At 59.4% G+C, this 12,922-nt stretch overlaps 1 protein-coding gene and 1 long non-coding RNA gene across 6 annotated transcripts in view; one reads left to right on the forward strand and one right to left on the reverse strand.

The window, feature by feature from the left end:
• Nucleotides 1–5,554: 5,554 nt before the first annotated feature.
• Nucleotides 5,555–12,922, reverse strand: part of NBL1 (NBL1, DAN family BMP antagonist) — a 62,543-nt gene continuing 55,175 nt past the window's right edge. For all 5 annotated transcript variants that reach the window (XM_049106478.1, XM_025446995.2, XM_025446997.3 and 2 more), the window contains exons 2-4: nucleotides 8,536–8,730; nucleotides 8,302–8,413; nucleotides 5,555–6,986 (exon numbers count right to left, since the gene is read on the reverse strand). In XM_049106478.1, the coding sequence (XP_048962435.1) occupies nucleotides 6,738–6,986; nucleotides 8,302–8,413; nucleotides 8,536–8,702 (528 nt within the window). In that variant the 5' untranslated portion in view covers nucleotides 8,703–8,730 and the 3' untranslated portion in view covers nucleotides 5,555–6,737. The remainder of the gene's footprint in view (nucleotides 6,987–8,301; nucleotides 8,414–8,535; nucleotides 8,731–12,922) is intronic.
• LOC125754476 (uncharacterized) lies at nucleotides 6,980–9,098 on the forward strand. The gene is made up of 2 exons (XR_007408807.1): nucleotides 6,980–7,458; nucleotides 7,634–9,098. It is a non-coding gene; the product is annotated as an uncharacterized LOC125754476 (long non-coding RNA).

Consider the following 12,922-nt stretch of genomic DNA (forward strand, 5'->3'; position numbering starts at 1 on the left):
AAATAAAAATTTAAAAAAAAGAATCCATATATAAAGGGGATCATATGGTGTTTGTCCTTCTCTGACTTATTTCACTTAGCATAATATCTTAACGTCCATCCATTTGTTGCAAATGGCAAGATTTATTTTTCTTTCTGGCTGAATAAAATATTCCACTGTGGTTATCTATCTATGTATCTACGTATCTACCTACCTACATCAGTATATATATTACATGATCTCTCTCTCTCTCTCTCTCCATATATATATATATATATATGTATTATGTTATATATAATATGAAGAGATATAGAAAATGTGAGATATATGTATCATACATTAATGATCTACAGAGAGAGAAAGAGAGAGAGAGAGAGAGGCAGAGACACAGGCAGAGGGAGAAGCAGGCTCCAAGCAGGGAGCCCGACGTGGGACTCAATCCCAGGTCTCCAGGATCACACCCTGGGCTGAAGGCGGCGCTAAACCCCTGAGCCACCCGGGCTGCCCCGGAAGCCCCCGATTTGTTGGTTCCCCCAGTCTAACAATGAATGTGGATTAGGGATTTGGGGATCCCTAGGCCAGGTGGGGTAGAGACGCTGCAGGTAGGAGTGTAGCACCCCATGAAGGTGATCCCGCTGTGTGCCTCTCCCCCCTAGCGAAGGAGTGTGTCCACCAGACTCTTCACAGATCAACACTGCGGATTCCACTCATTCATTCAACGCTTATTGAGCACCTCCTAGGTGTTAGATGCTGCTCTGGCCAATCAGGACACGACAGTGACCAGTGACCACGACAAATATCCAGCTTTGTGGAGTTTACAGTCTAGTGGAAGGGAGACAGACAATAAACAACAAGCATAATGGACCCTTACAGTCATCATAAAGGGATCACTGCTAAAGAAAAAAAGAAAATGGGCAGCCTGGGCGGCTCAGAAGTTTAGCACCTGCCTTTGGCCCAGGGCGTGATCCTGGAGACCTGAGATCGAGTCCCACATCGGGCTCCCCGCATGGAGCCTGCTTCTCCCTCTGCCTATGTCTCTGCCTCTCTCTCCGTGTCTCTCATGAATAAATAAATAAAATCTTTAAAAACAAAAAAGAAAAGAAAAGAAAAAAAGAAAATGAAGAGCAACAAAAGGGAATCTAAGGGGAAGAGGGTGGGATCCCTGGGTGGCGCAGCGGTTTGGCGCCTGCCTTTAGCCCAGGGCACGATCCTGGAGACCCGGGATCGAATCCCACGTCGGGCTTCTGGTGCATGGAGCCTGCTTCTCCCTCTGCCTGTGTCTCTGCCTCTCTCTCTCTCTCTCTGTGTGACTATCATAAATAAATAAAAAATTTAAAAAAAATAAGGGGAAGGGGGTGTTTTTCCCTCCGCAGAAACAGAAAAGTCGTACCTCCCATGTGTACAATTCCTGTTAGTTCCGGGGGCTTTATCCCCTTGTTCCTACCACTACAATAATGCTGACAAGTAGGTGTTGAACTGGGGCTCAGAGAGGCCGAAGGCCCCACCCAAGGTCACCAGCAGCAAGAGACCCCATGGAACTGAAATTCGGGACTGTCCAGCACCCAAGACAGAAAAACTTGAAGACCCTGCAGTGCCCCATCCACACCCAAACCACCCTTTGGGGCCTAGAGTCCCAGTTGTGCCCACGGATAGTCCATGAAAGCAGGAGAAGGAGGCCTGTCCTCCCTCCCATGTGACACCCCTGTGAAAATCTCTGCCCTGCCCCAGAGGACAGGATATCAAGCACCAGGCTGAAAAAATCCTAAAGATCAGACTTGGAATCCCGTTGCTGTTGCTTACTGGCTCTGTGCTCTTGGGGCCTTATTTTTTTTAAAGGCCTATTAAAAAAAATGACAACTTTGTTGATACTTGTGACAGCTTCACAGACATTTGTTTTATTATGATCTGTACTTAACTATAATTTTTTAAAAGATTTATTTATTTGTTAGAGCCCATGCACTCTGGAGGGAGAGGGAGAGAGTCGTAAGCAGACTCCGCACTGAGCGTGGAGTCCGACAGGAGCTTGATCTCACGACTCTGAGATCACAATCTGAGCCAAATCCAAGAGTCAGACGCATAACCCACTGCACCACTCAGGCGCCCCTTAACTATAATTTTTTTTTTTTCCAAGATTGGGCCTGGGTGGTGGTGCCACCTTGTGGCCACACTGTTATCTTGACTTTAAGAACTTCTCAAAAATTTGTTGTTTTTTTAAGATTTTATTTATTTATTCACTATAGACACAAGAGAGAGGCAGAGACATAGACAGAGGGAGAAACAGGCTCCTCTCAAGGAGCCGGATGCGGGACTCGATCCCTGAATGGGGATCATGACCTGAGCCAAAGGCAGACGCTCAACCACGGAGCCCCCCGGGCGGCCCTCAAGAGTTGTGTGTGTGCTCCTACGTTTATCATATTTGTCATGAATCATAAAGCCCTAGATTTCCTTAACCTCTCAGGGTAGATAGGGACCTTCGGGGATGCTCAGAGGCCTTTGCTTGCTTACTTCTAGCCACGGGGAGCTCCCTCTCTGGAGGAAAAAGCTGATGCCACGATGGAACAGCTGACTCTTCAGAAGTCCTCTGCCCCGGACCTCCAGGCCCACCCGAGCTCCGCATTACGGGGGTGGAGACACCGCGATCCGGGGAGGCTGTGAGGCCTGCTCAGAGCTGCTGTCGCAGAAGGCGTTGATTAACTGGATAAACTCCCCGAGGTCGGGATCCCTGGGTGGCGCAGCGGTTTAGCGCCTGCCTTTGGCCCAGGGCACGATCCTGGAGACCCGGGATCGAATCCCACGTCGGGCTCCCTGCATGGAGCTGCTTCTCCCTCTGCCTGTGTCTCTGCCTCTCTCTCTCTCTCTGTGTGTGTGTGACTATCATAAATAAATAAAAATTTAAAAAAAAAAAAAAAAAAAAAAAACTCCCCGAGGTCGGGGATTTGTCTGTTCCGTTCACTGCCGTATCCTCAGCACATAATGGGCTCTCAACAAACATCTGTTCAGTGAATGAATGAACAAAACTATCAGCCTCGCCAGCAGCAGTTGTGACCCAATCATTCGTTCTCAATCATTACGCTGTCGGGCAGCCCGGGTGGCTCAGCAGCTTGGCACCGCCTTCAGCCCAGGGCGTGATCCTGGAGGCCCGGGATCGGGTCCTACGTCAGGCTCCCTGCGTGGAGCCTGCTTCTCCCTCTCCCTCTGCCTGTGTCTCTGCCCCTCTCTCTGTGCTTCTCATTAATAAATACAATTAAAAAAATCATTACGCTGTCAACTGGCATTTTTCTTGCGTGTGTTTTGTTCTGTAATGTAAGCTCCACACCCAATGTGGGGCTTGAACTCAAGATCCTGAGATCAAGAGTCACGGGCTCTCCGAACTGAGCCAGCCAGGTGCCTCAACCGCTGGCATTTTTCAAGGTCTTGCTACCCACCAGGCACTGGGCCAAGCTCCACTTGTCCCTTAATTTATGTGAAGCTCACCAGGACCCCGGGAGTGAGAGAGGTGTGGTCACTGGTCTCCGTTTTGCAGACGGGCAAACCCAACCTCAGGGGGCTTAACTGACCCGGCTCCAGGGTGACACAGCTAGAAGTGGCCCCGGATCTGAACCCAGGCTGACTGGGGATTCCCAGAGGCTTAGAGCAGGGGAAGAAAACGAGCTGGGGGTCGTAGGCTCCATGTAGGCAAACAAGGGGGGTCAGCTGGTGCTAATTACCGGCCCTTGCAGAGGGGCCTGTGCTGTCAGGTTCCTCCCTCCTAAAGATTTCAGGTCTCTGCTCCCTTGCTGAGGGGCAGCGGGAGCGAGGCTTAGGGGAGGATCTGCAATGTTTTTCCTGGGCTTTCTTGGGGGTGCAGCTTGAGGTTGGCAGAGAGGCAAATCAGAGTCACTACGCCCCATCTGAGGCCCGTTGGCATGCGGGCACAAGTGTCTGGCTCACACCTGGCTCCGCCCACTTGCTGCTCCCGCATCCAATCAGCGGCGCCCTCCTGCCTGGCCCCGTGTCCCCAGCGCCCCAGCCTCTTGGGTCTCAGGCCCCGGCCTGGACTGTTGCAGTCACCACCGCCCGTCTCCACTCTCCGGGAAACCCAGCTCTGCGCAGGCCCCTCTGGGCTCTGCAAAGTCGGAAGTCTGAACACTGGCTGGCCTTCCAGACGTGCCACCACCACGCCAGCCCACCTTCCTGCTTTCCTCCCAAGGGGACTCTTCATTTCTGTCACCCGTGCCTGGTTCCAACACAGGATGCAGGCGGCTCCTGACCAAGAGTCATCCTGCCAACGCGGGGCTTGCTTCTCAGGGGTCCAGCACCGGGCACAGGGCCTCAGGGGGACCTGGAGTCTTGGAGTCCCCAGAAGCCCCACAGCATCTTCTCTGCGCCCTCAGGTCGGGCCTCACCTCCAGGCGTGTAGAATGGCCGCGAAGACGACCAGGCCTTGTCCCTACCAGACTGGGGGCCACTGAAGTCTGCCGGCAGGACGTGTCCTCCTCTCCAGGCCAACTCCACGTCAGGGCCCCGGGGGATGGTTATGTCCGCACAACTGCAGGGGGCGCCGTCCACCTGCCCAACAGCGCAGAGCCGCCCGGAGGGGACGCGGTGTCGCGAGGAAGTCATGCGTGCGGTACACAACCGAGCCACCAGAGGGCCCCTAGATTAGAAATGTGGGTGCCGCGGCTTGCGGGCCCAGGCACAGCAGCACGCCGGCAGCATAACATAAACGGGTTTAGGCGCAAAAGGATTTTCCAGATTCGAAATAATACACGTGAATTGCCTGGTAGTGGTGTTCACAGCCCTGGACGTGAGGAAGAAAGGGTCGAGGCCCTCAGCCACCCCACAGGCCCTGCTGTTCTCAATGATGGAGAATTCGGGGGGACCAAATGGGATGGGGGTAAAGATCCCCAACCCACAGGTCATTGTGAGACAGTCTGGCACCCACCTGGCACAGAGTAGGAGGTGGACAAGTGACAACCGCTAAGGTGATCCCGACAGCAGTGACCAGGCCTGGGCTCGAGGCCTGAGGCTGCCGTCGTCAACCGCTGGCCCTGGACGGAGGACCACCGCTGGCCACTTCAGATGCTTTCTCTGTACGGCGCAGGCAATATCCGCATCACGGGCCGGTGCTGAGGACTGAGTGCGTTCCTCTGTGTAAAGTACTTAGCACAGCACCCCACTGCACCCCACTTGTATATTCATCTATAACCACCGGTTTTGTCTCTTTCCCCTTTTTCTGGGCCAGGCTAGGCTGGGGTCTAGAGAAAGGCTGATGCTGAGTCACTGTGAGGGGGAAGAGACATGAGGCAGGCCCAAGGGGACCAGGGGTGAAGGTTGGAAGTGCCTGGTCTGGAGGCCCACCCAAGGTGTCTATACAAGGCCAGAAATGGGTGCCCAAGGAAAGAGGTGGGAGCCAGGGAGGCAGGAGCCTCGGGCGCACCACACAGGAGGGACGTGTGAGGAGCGCCAGGCCGCAGGGCGGGCTGCCGGGGGGGGGGGGGGGGGGGGGGGGCTCGCTGTGCAGCCGGACCCCCTCCCCGTGGCCCCGCTGGGGGACCCTGGGTCAGCAGAGCCACCCAGTGAGGAAGAGAACACAAGCATTGAACGAATTTATTCATGAGAAAACTCAGGGAAACAATCTACTCGTTACAAGCTCCAGAAGCTCTTGTCGGAACAGCCGTGAGGACGGGCCGGGGCACCCCCGGGACAGGGGCTGGGGGAGCTGCCGGCGCCCCGGGGACAGAGGAGCAGACTCACCCGCCCTGTCCCCAGGACCCCACTCCCCCTCTGGGTTAAAGTGCAGCTGGGAGGGAGGTGTGGGAACTGGGTGCCGGGAGAGCTGTGGGGACACTGGCCGCCAGGAGCCCTCCCCCCTCCTCTTCCTCGTTTCTTGAGGCTCAGCCAGGGTCCATCCCACCCGGGGCCCTCCCTGGAGCCTCCACACCAGTCAGATATTTAGGAAGAGCCCCCCAGGAGGGGAAGGCTGGCTCCATCAGCTTTCTGTGGGGTCCAATTTGGGGGGGCAGTGGGAGGCACTAGCATCTGGGATGGGGAGGGGTACTCAAGAGATGCTCTGGGAGTCCTCCCCTCCCCCCCAGCCCAAGTAAGCTCCTCCCTGGCCTTCCTCCACCCCCTGGAAAGCCAAGGAAGCCCGAGAGCCTGGCTCCAGGCTGCAGGGCCATGAGTCAGCAGGGTCCTGCCCAGACCTGACTCCTGAGCACGCCATCGAGGGAGGGCCACTTTGGTGCCACTGGGGAGAGGCTGCCCTGGGGATGGGAGGCTTTGGGGGAGGCCTATGGGGCTAGAGCTTTGGCCAGGGGTCTTCCTGGCCGGACCCAGCCCCTCCCTCAAGGCTGCTGTGGACAAGGTCGCCGCCCTTAGCTCAGGGCCCCCCACCCCCACTCCACCCTCTGCACCCCAGGGGCCCTGCCCCACCGGGAGCTGTGAGGACCTGATGCCCACCTCAGCAGCTTAGCCAACCTCCCTCCCCCCAAGGCACATCTCTAGGAGGCAGAAAGGAAGAGAACCGCCCCCCCACTCCGAAAAAGAACCCTGAAGACCTCCGCTACCTCCCCTCACTCTTGAATATATTAAATTGTGCGGCTTGGCCCCGACCCCGCCCTTCAGATCTCCATGGCAACCGGAAAGCATTCCAAGTCCAAGTCTGAATCCGAGTCCATCCAGTGCCAAAGGGGGGCTTCGGCCTTCCTCCCCACCGCTCCCCCACGGGTGAGACCCAGCATTCCACAGGGGACGAGAGGGGAGGAAGGGCTGGGGCCTCAGTCCTCGGCCCCCTCTTCCTCCGCGTGGGGGGCCCCGGGGGGATCCTCGGGCTCAGGGGTCTGCCCTCCAGGGTGAGGGTGGGGACGGGGGCCCGGCTGGGAGCCCGGCGCATCCTCGCCCTGCACGTAGACGCTCAGCCCGTGACTGGGCTCCTTGCCGCACGCCTGGCAGCTGCAGTGCAGGATCTTCTCCACCAGCTTGTCCACCCTGGGCACCTCCTCGTGGCCAGGGCACTCCAAGGTCACCTGGGGACGATGGGACAGAAGGGAAGACCTGTTTCCCAAGGGCCTACTCCTCATGGGACCCACCATCCCAGAGACCCCAGAATGCCTGAGCCAGGACAGGGTGGGGTACCCCAGGTAGCTCTGTGGCCCCTCGCAGGGAGGAGGGTGAGCATCAGCAGGAGCCACCCGGCGTGTCTCCTCACATCCAGTCCCGCCACCTCCCTACCCATCCCCTCACAGCAGCCTGAGGCAGGATATCCAATGTGGCCTGCCCCCGCCTACAGTTCCCCTCGGTGCTCCCCACTGCACTCAAAGAAGAATCCAGACTCCTTACTAAGACCCCCCAGGACCTCCGGGCTGCCTCTTGCTGACCTGGTGCCACTCCCACCAACTCTGAGCTGCCCGACCTGCCTGAGGCTTTGCACATGCTGTTCCCTCTGCCTGGAAGGCCCTCACCTAACGCAACCCCGACCACCTGTCCCAAACTGGCCAGGTAACTCCTACTTAACTGTTGGGTCCAGAAATCCCAACCCCAAACCCGCAGCCCAGCCTAGGTCTGCCCCACTGACCCCTTCAGCACCTTGTGCTTCCCCTAATGCCACACTCTTCCCACAGCTCTTCCTGTTCCCTGTCCTTCCTTCCTTTTCTCTCCGTCTTTCCTTCCACAGAGCACCCCTCCCTCCCAGCTCTGAGCATGGTGGCTCAAAGAATTCAGAGTCTAGCTGGGGGAACAGACTTGTCAAAATCACGGCAATGCAGGTGGAAAACTGTGACGGGACAGATGTCAAAGCAGAGGCACACAGTGTTCAGGGGAAGGGAAGGGCCCTGAGAATGACGCCGAGCTAAGGGCAGAAGAATGAACAGACGTTAACTGAGTGAGGAGGAGAAGAAAGGTATCCCAGGCAGGGGAAAGAGCATGTGCAAAGGCCCCGTGGTGGCAGCAAGCATAGCACGTACGAGAGTTGGAAAGAATGTCAAGTGTCAAGAAAGTAAAAAATAAAGCTGAGAGACGCGAGACAAAGCTCAAGGGATTGGTGAGCCAGGCCATGCTGGGCACCATGGGACACGGCAAGGATTTTGGTCTCATCTTAAGACAATGGGAAACCACTACAGGGGTTTCATCATGTGACTGACATCAGGATGGAGCTTCAGGAGGAGCTCTGGTCCTGTACACACTGGTGTCAGACTGCTAAGCCATCAGGCGGCAAGGACCACGTCCGTACCCCGCCCCCTGCACAAGCCCCGGACCCGTACACGGGGGGTCTGACTAGTGAACCCCGCGGCCAAGGCCAGGGCTCTGGGCGGAGGCTGGGCAGGGGCGGGCCGCAGTACTCACGATCTCCCACATGGACTGGGCCGGCATGCAGGAGTCGCAGTGAACCAGGGACTCTGTAGACTGTGGGAAGGTGTTGGGAACGCTGTAGCTGAAGCACTGTCCTAGGCACGCCCTGTGGGGGGAGAGGTCACTGTGCCCAGGACACCGAGGCGGAGGCAGGGATGGGCAGCCCGGGCCTCTGCCTCCCTCCCGGCCCCTGTCCTCAGCCCCTCCGCCTGCAGCCCCTGCGCCCACCTGTTCTGGATGGACTTGGCCTCACAGCCGCTGTGGCCCACGATCTGGGTGATGTTCTTGGCCTCGCACCAGGCGCTCTTGTCCGGGAACAGTGCCAGCTTGTTGATGGGCGGTGGAGCGGCCAGCAGCATCGCGGGGAGGACGGCCCCGACCAGGACCCGAAGCATCGTGCCCGCGGCCTCTAGAGCCCTAGAACTGAGCGGAGACTGCGGGTGAGGCCAGCGGGGCCCAGGGAGCTGTGGACGGGGGGCCGGTGGGGAGACACCCGACTGCCCGGATTCCAATCCTCGCTCTACTACCTACCAGCGAAGCACAACCTGGGACAAGTTATTTCTCTTTTCTGAACCTGGACAGTGAGGCTGCTAACCCGGGGGCCTGGGGAGGGCATCACCACGGTCACACGACAGCCCTCGGCGGGGAGGCTAGTAGAGAACGGGGTCACCGTCACAACCAACTGTGCGGTTCTGAGCAAGTTAACATTTTATGTCTGGGCCTTGGTTTCTTTGTCTAAGAAATGGGGATGGTGAGCGGGGATGGCAGGGGACTGTGATGCTGGGGGACCTCCGGGCAACACAAAAGCTAGCCACCCAGCGCGTCCCCTGGGCATGCTGCCCAAGTGTCGGCCACCAGGAAAGCTGACCTCCGCCGTCCCCCACGGCGACTTCTTGCGCCACCTCCGCTGGCTGGACGTCAGGTGAAAAAGCTAACTCTGGACCAGGCTATTTCTTTTTTGTTTTTTTGTGTCTGTTTTTTTTTTTTTTTAAGATTTTATTTATTTATCCATGAGAGACACAGAGAGAGAGGCAGAGACACAGGCAGAGGGAGAAGCAGGCTCCATGCAGGGGGCCCGATGCAGGACTCGATCCCGGGACTCCAGGATCACGCCCTGGGCGGAAGGCAGGCGCCCATCCGCTAAGCCACCCGGGCGTCCCAGGCTATTTCTTTTCTGGATTCCCCACCAGGGCTTCAAGCCCTGCGTCTACACCCCCACCCCCACCTCTGCCAGGTCCAACCCAACCTCGCAGACCAGCCACGCGCCTGACCCCGTCAACGGATGAGAGACGCTAAAGCAGAATCGGCCAGAAGGTGGCGCTGCAGGGCAGCGTGTGTGCAAAGCGCTGCTGAGCGGGGGGGGGGGGGGGGGGGGCTCTCCCAGGGTGCCCCAGCTTCACCCTCTCCCCTACCTCCAAATGGTGGAGGAGGGAGGTGTCAGGGCATCTTGGAAACGAAGGCAGGGCCTGCAAGGGGGTCCTCTGGGGACAGGGCACGGGAAAGGGCGCTGGACTGGGAGCCAGCAGGCCACACCTGCTGTGCGACCCTGGGCACCAGGCCTCGGTGTCCCCGCCTCTGAAAGGAGCGAGGCGCCTCGGGACGCTGGTTTCCAAACCCAGCAGACCATGCAAGCCCCCTGGGGACTTGCGGAGTGAAGGTCCTGGGTGGAGCGGGAGCGGGCATGGCTAGCGAGCTTCCAAGGCGCGACAACTGGTCCCGCTCAGCCGGGGATTCCGGGCCTTGGGACAGTCCCAAGAGGGGCCCGGGCATGGCTGAACCGGGATCAGGGCCCGGGGCTGTCCCACAGATGCCCAGCCTCAGAGTGGGAGCCTGGTCCTACCCTCAGCCCACTTCCTTGGTGAAGCGTCCAGGAAGCGGGGGTGCCGGGGGTCTTGCCCCTTCCTACAGGGAACCCCAGGTGGGTGGCTCAGCTGGGCTTGTGCGGGGGGGGGGGGGGGGGGGGCAGCCTGCAGGGCTGTGACCACGTCTGCAGCACCGTGCTCTCCACCCAGAAAGTCTGCTCAGCTCCATCTCCCTGCAGAGACCAGTCTCCTCTGCTCCCAGCCAGCGGGGAGGGGCGACAAGGGGAGAGGAGGGGAGTCGGGTTGGTGTGCCCCATCCCGCCTGCGTCTGTGTCACGACCCTGGCTCTCACCCCCAGGTTTCCGGTCTCGCTCACCAGACGGCCGGCAAAGCCCACGGTTTAAGTCCAACCACATCCTAACAAAATACAATGAGCTCCTTCCCAACTGGCAACCTAACTGATTTTTCAACAAGCCGGGCGTCCAGGAGGCTTCCTGACCCCACTGGCCCTCCTCCGTCCGTGCCCAGGGGGTGAGGCTCTGAGTCCACAGCACCCCACGAGGGTCCCTGCAGGCACCCCCCCGCCCAGGCCAGAGCTCCCGGGGCCTCCCCAGGCTGGACGGGCCCCTCAGAGACCTCAGCCAGCCCTGGGGACTCTGCCCACCCGATGGACAGGGCAGGAAGATCGGGCCTGGGCCAGGAGGTGAGGGGCCAGGAGCAAGTTCATGGGGAGTAGCCTGCAGCCCAGGCGGGTCTGCTTTGCACCTGAGCTTGGGGGCGGTGGGGATGGCAGCCACGGGCCAGGGTCAGGCTAAGGGGGCAGCGCGGGGGCTGGGGGGGTGCGGGGGCTGGGGGGGTGCTGGGGTTAATAACAGGCTTACTGAGACAGGGCAGGGGTGGGTTTTTAGGGGAGACACAGGCCTGGAGCACGGGGACTGGTTATTAGGGTCAGGTTCTAGCCATAGGGCATCTGCCTCTCCAGCAAGCAGCCCAGGGCTAATCCAGTGGTGCCCACGATGGGGGGGATGGGGGGCAGGGGCTGCAAGCCAACCCGCCAGGCCCAGCCAGGCCCTCAGAGGGGGCTGGAGCCACAGTCTGCTTGTCCAGGCCAGCTGCCCTGACTTCCAGCCAACTGCCCTGCTTGTGGCACAAGCAGGGCCCCCCCCCCCCCCAGTCCCCTGGGCCCTCCCACCTGGGAGCCGTGTGACTTCCAGAAATAAAGCTCAGCTCCCTGCCCCTACTTGCCTCAACCGTAGGATGGGGAGCACCGCCCCACCGCTGGGGAGGACGGCTGGGAGGATGCAATCAGCAGGCACCCAGCCCTGGCCAGGCCTTGTCCCCTGGGAGAGCGCAGGGAAAGCGAGGCAGGCCTCAGACTCCTGGTGCTGGAGCAGGAGGCAGGGGGGACCTGGGCAAGTCTCTCCCACACAGGCATGCCATGGGGATGCACCCACGTTCCGCCCACCCTCACACCCACCCCCCCAAGAATCCCTGCTGCCCCCCTCGCACTGGGGTGGGCTCTCTGCTAGCAGGTTTTCTTCTTTGCTGGTTTATGTTTTGTTTTTTGTTTTTTTCAAGCAGCAACTTAGCTAATTTTTTTAGACAGCAGTGGGACCTTCCTTCCGGAACAAGAGCCTCACCCAGAGATTCTCATCTCTTCCTCCCTCCCTGAAGGTCACACCACAAATCACAGGACTCCTAGAAGGCCAGGGTGGGAAGAGGGTTCCCCCCAGGCCAACCCCCCCTTGCCTTGCAAAGGGGTCAGCCCCAAGCACCCCCCACACAGACACACACACCCCGGCAAGTCAGGCCAAGCAATGCTCTTCCCCGAGGCATGCAGGGTCCCCGCAGTGTGACGCTCAGTCCACTGAGCACCTTCTAGACGGTGGAGGAGACAGCAGAGGGTGAGGCAGGGCAGCTGGGGGCCCAGACCCTACGCCCCCTCAGAGCCAGAGCCTGGCCCGGGAGGTCCAGGGAGGAGTTGTGCAGGTGGGCAGTCAGGGGCGGCTGGGCCCGAGGGAGGAGAGACCCTTAACTCTGGACTTAAGTCAGGATTAGAGTGAGCTACCAGCGATGGGGCGAGGAGGGGGCTCCCGGCTGAGGGCACCGCAGGGGCAACGGCAACGAGAGGGGCTTCAAGGCTGAGAGCCCCACGCACGCCGGCCCGTCTCACGGGCGCAGGAGCCGCCGCGGACTGCGGACAGGGCACTGCTCTGGGCTCTCACACGTACGCATTCCCGCGTCCTGACACCCCCCAAGAGCTAGACACTGCTATGCCCCCCATTCTACAGATGGGAGAAACTGAGGCACAGGGAGCTTAAGAGATATGCTCAAGCTGACAAAGTGAAGGTTGACGACACCAGGATTTGAACACGGACAGTAATAAGGTAAAGCACCGGCCACAGAGGAAGAGAAGGCGCCCAGGGAACCCAGGGAATGGTCCGGAGGCAGACGCCCTATGGCTAGAACCCGACCCTAATAACCAGTCCCCGTGCTCCAGGCCTCTGTCTCCCCTAATGGTCCGGAGTTGGCGAGAGGCCCGGAGCTCCCTGCCCCTGCCCAGCGGGCTGTGTCTCTCATCCTGACTCGCACAACCGGGGAGCAGAATTCAAGTCCCGCTCCCGACTCCCCCACCCACGAGATCCCCCAGTGACAGCGTCCAGCCAGGGCCAACCCCTGGCTCCTGGGAGCCTCCGAGTCGCGGCGCGGTTCCATCGGGGGTGTCGTCAGCCCGGGGTGACTGCCTTCTCACCGCCCTACTGCCGCTCCCAAATCCAAGCCCCCCAGATCCTCAGGGGCCTTGTGCCACCAGC

This window comes from Canis lupus, chromosome 2 (assembly GCF_003254725.2).
Source record: "Canis lupus dingo isolate Sandy chromosome 2, ASM325472v2, whole genome shotgun sequence".
Taxonomy (NCBI): domain Eukaryota; kingdom Metazoa; phylum Chordata; class Mammalia; order Carnivora; family Canidae; genus Canis; species Canis lupus.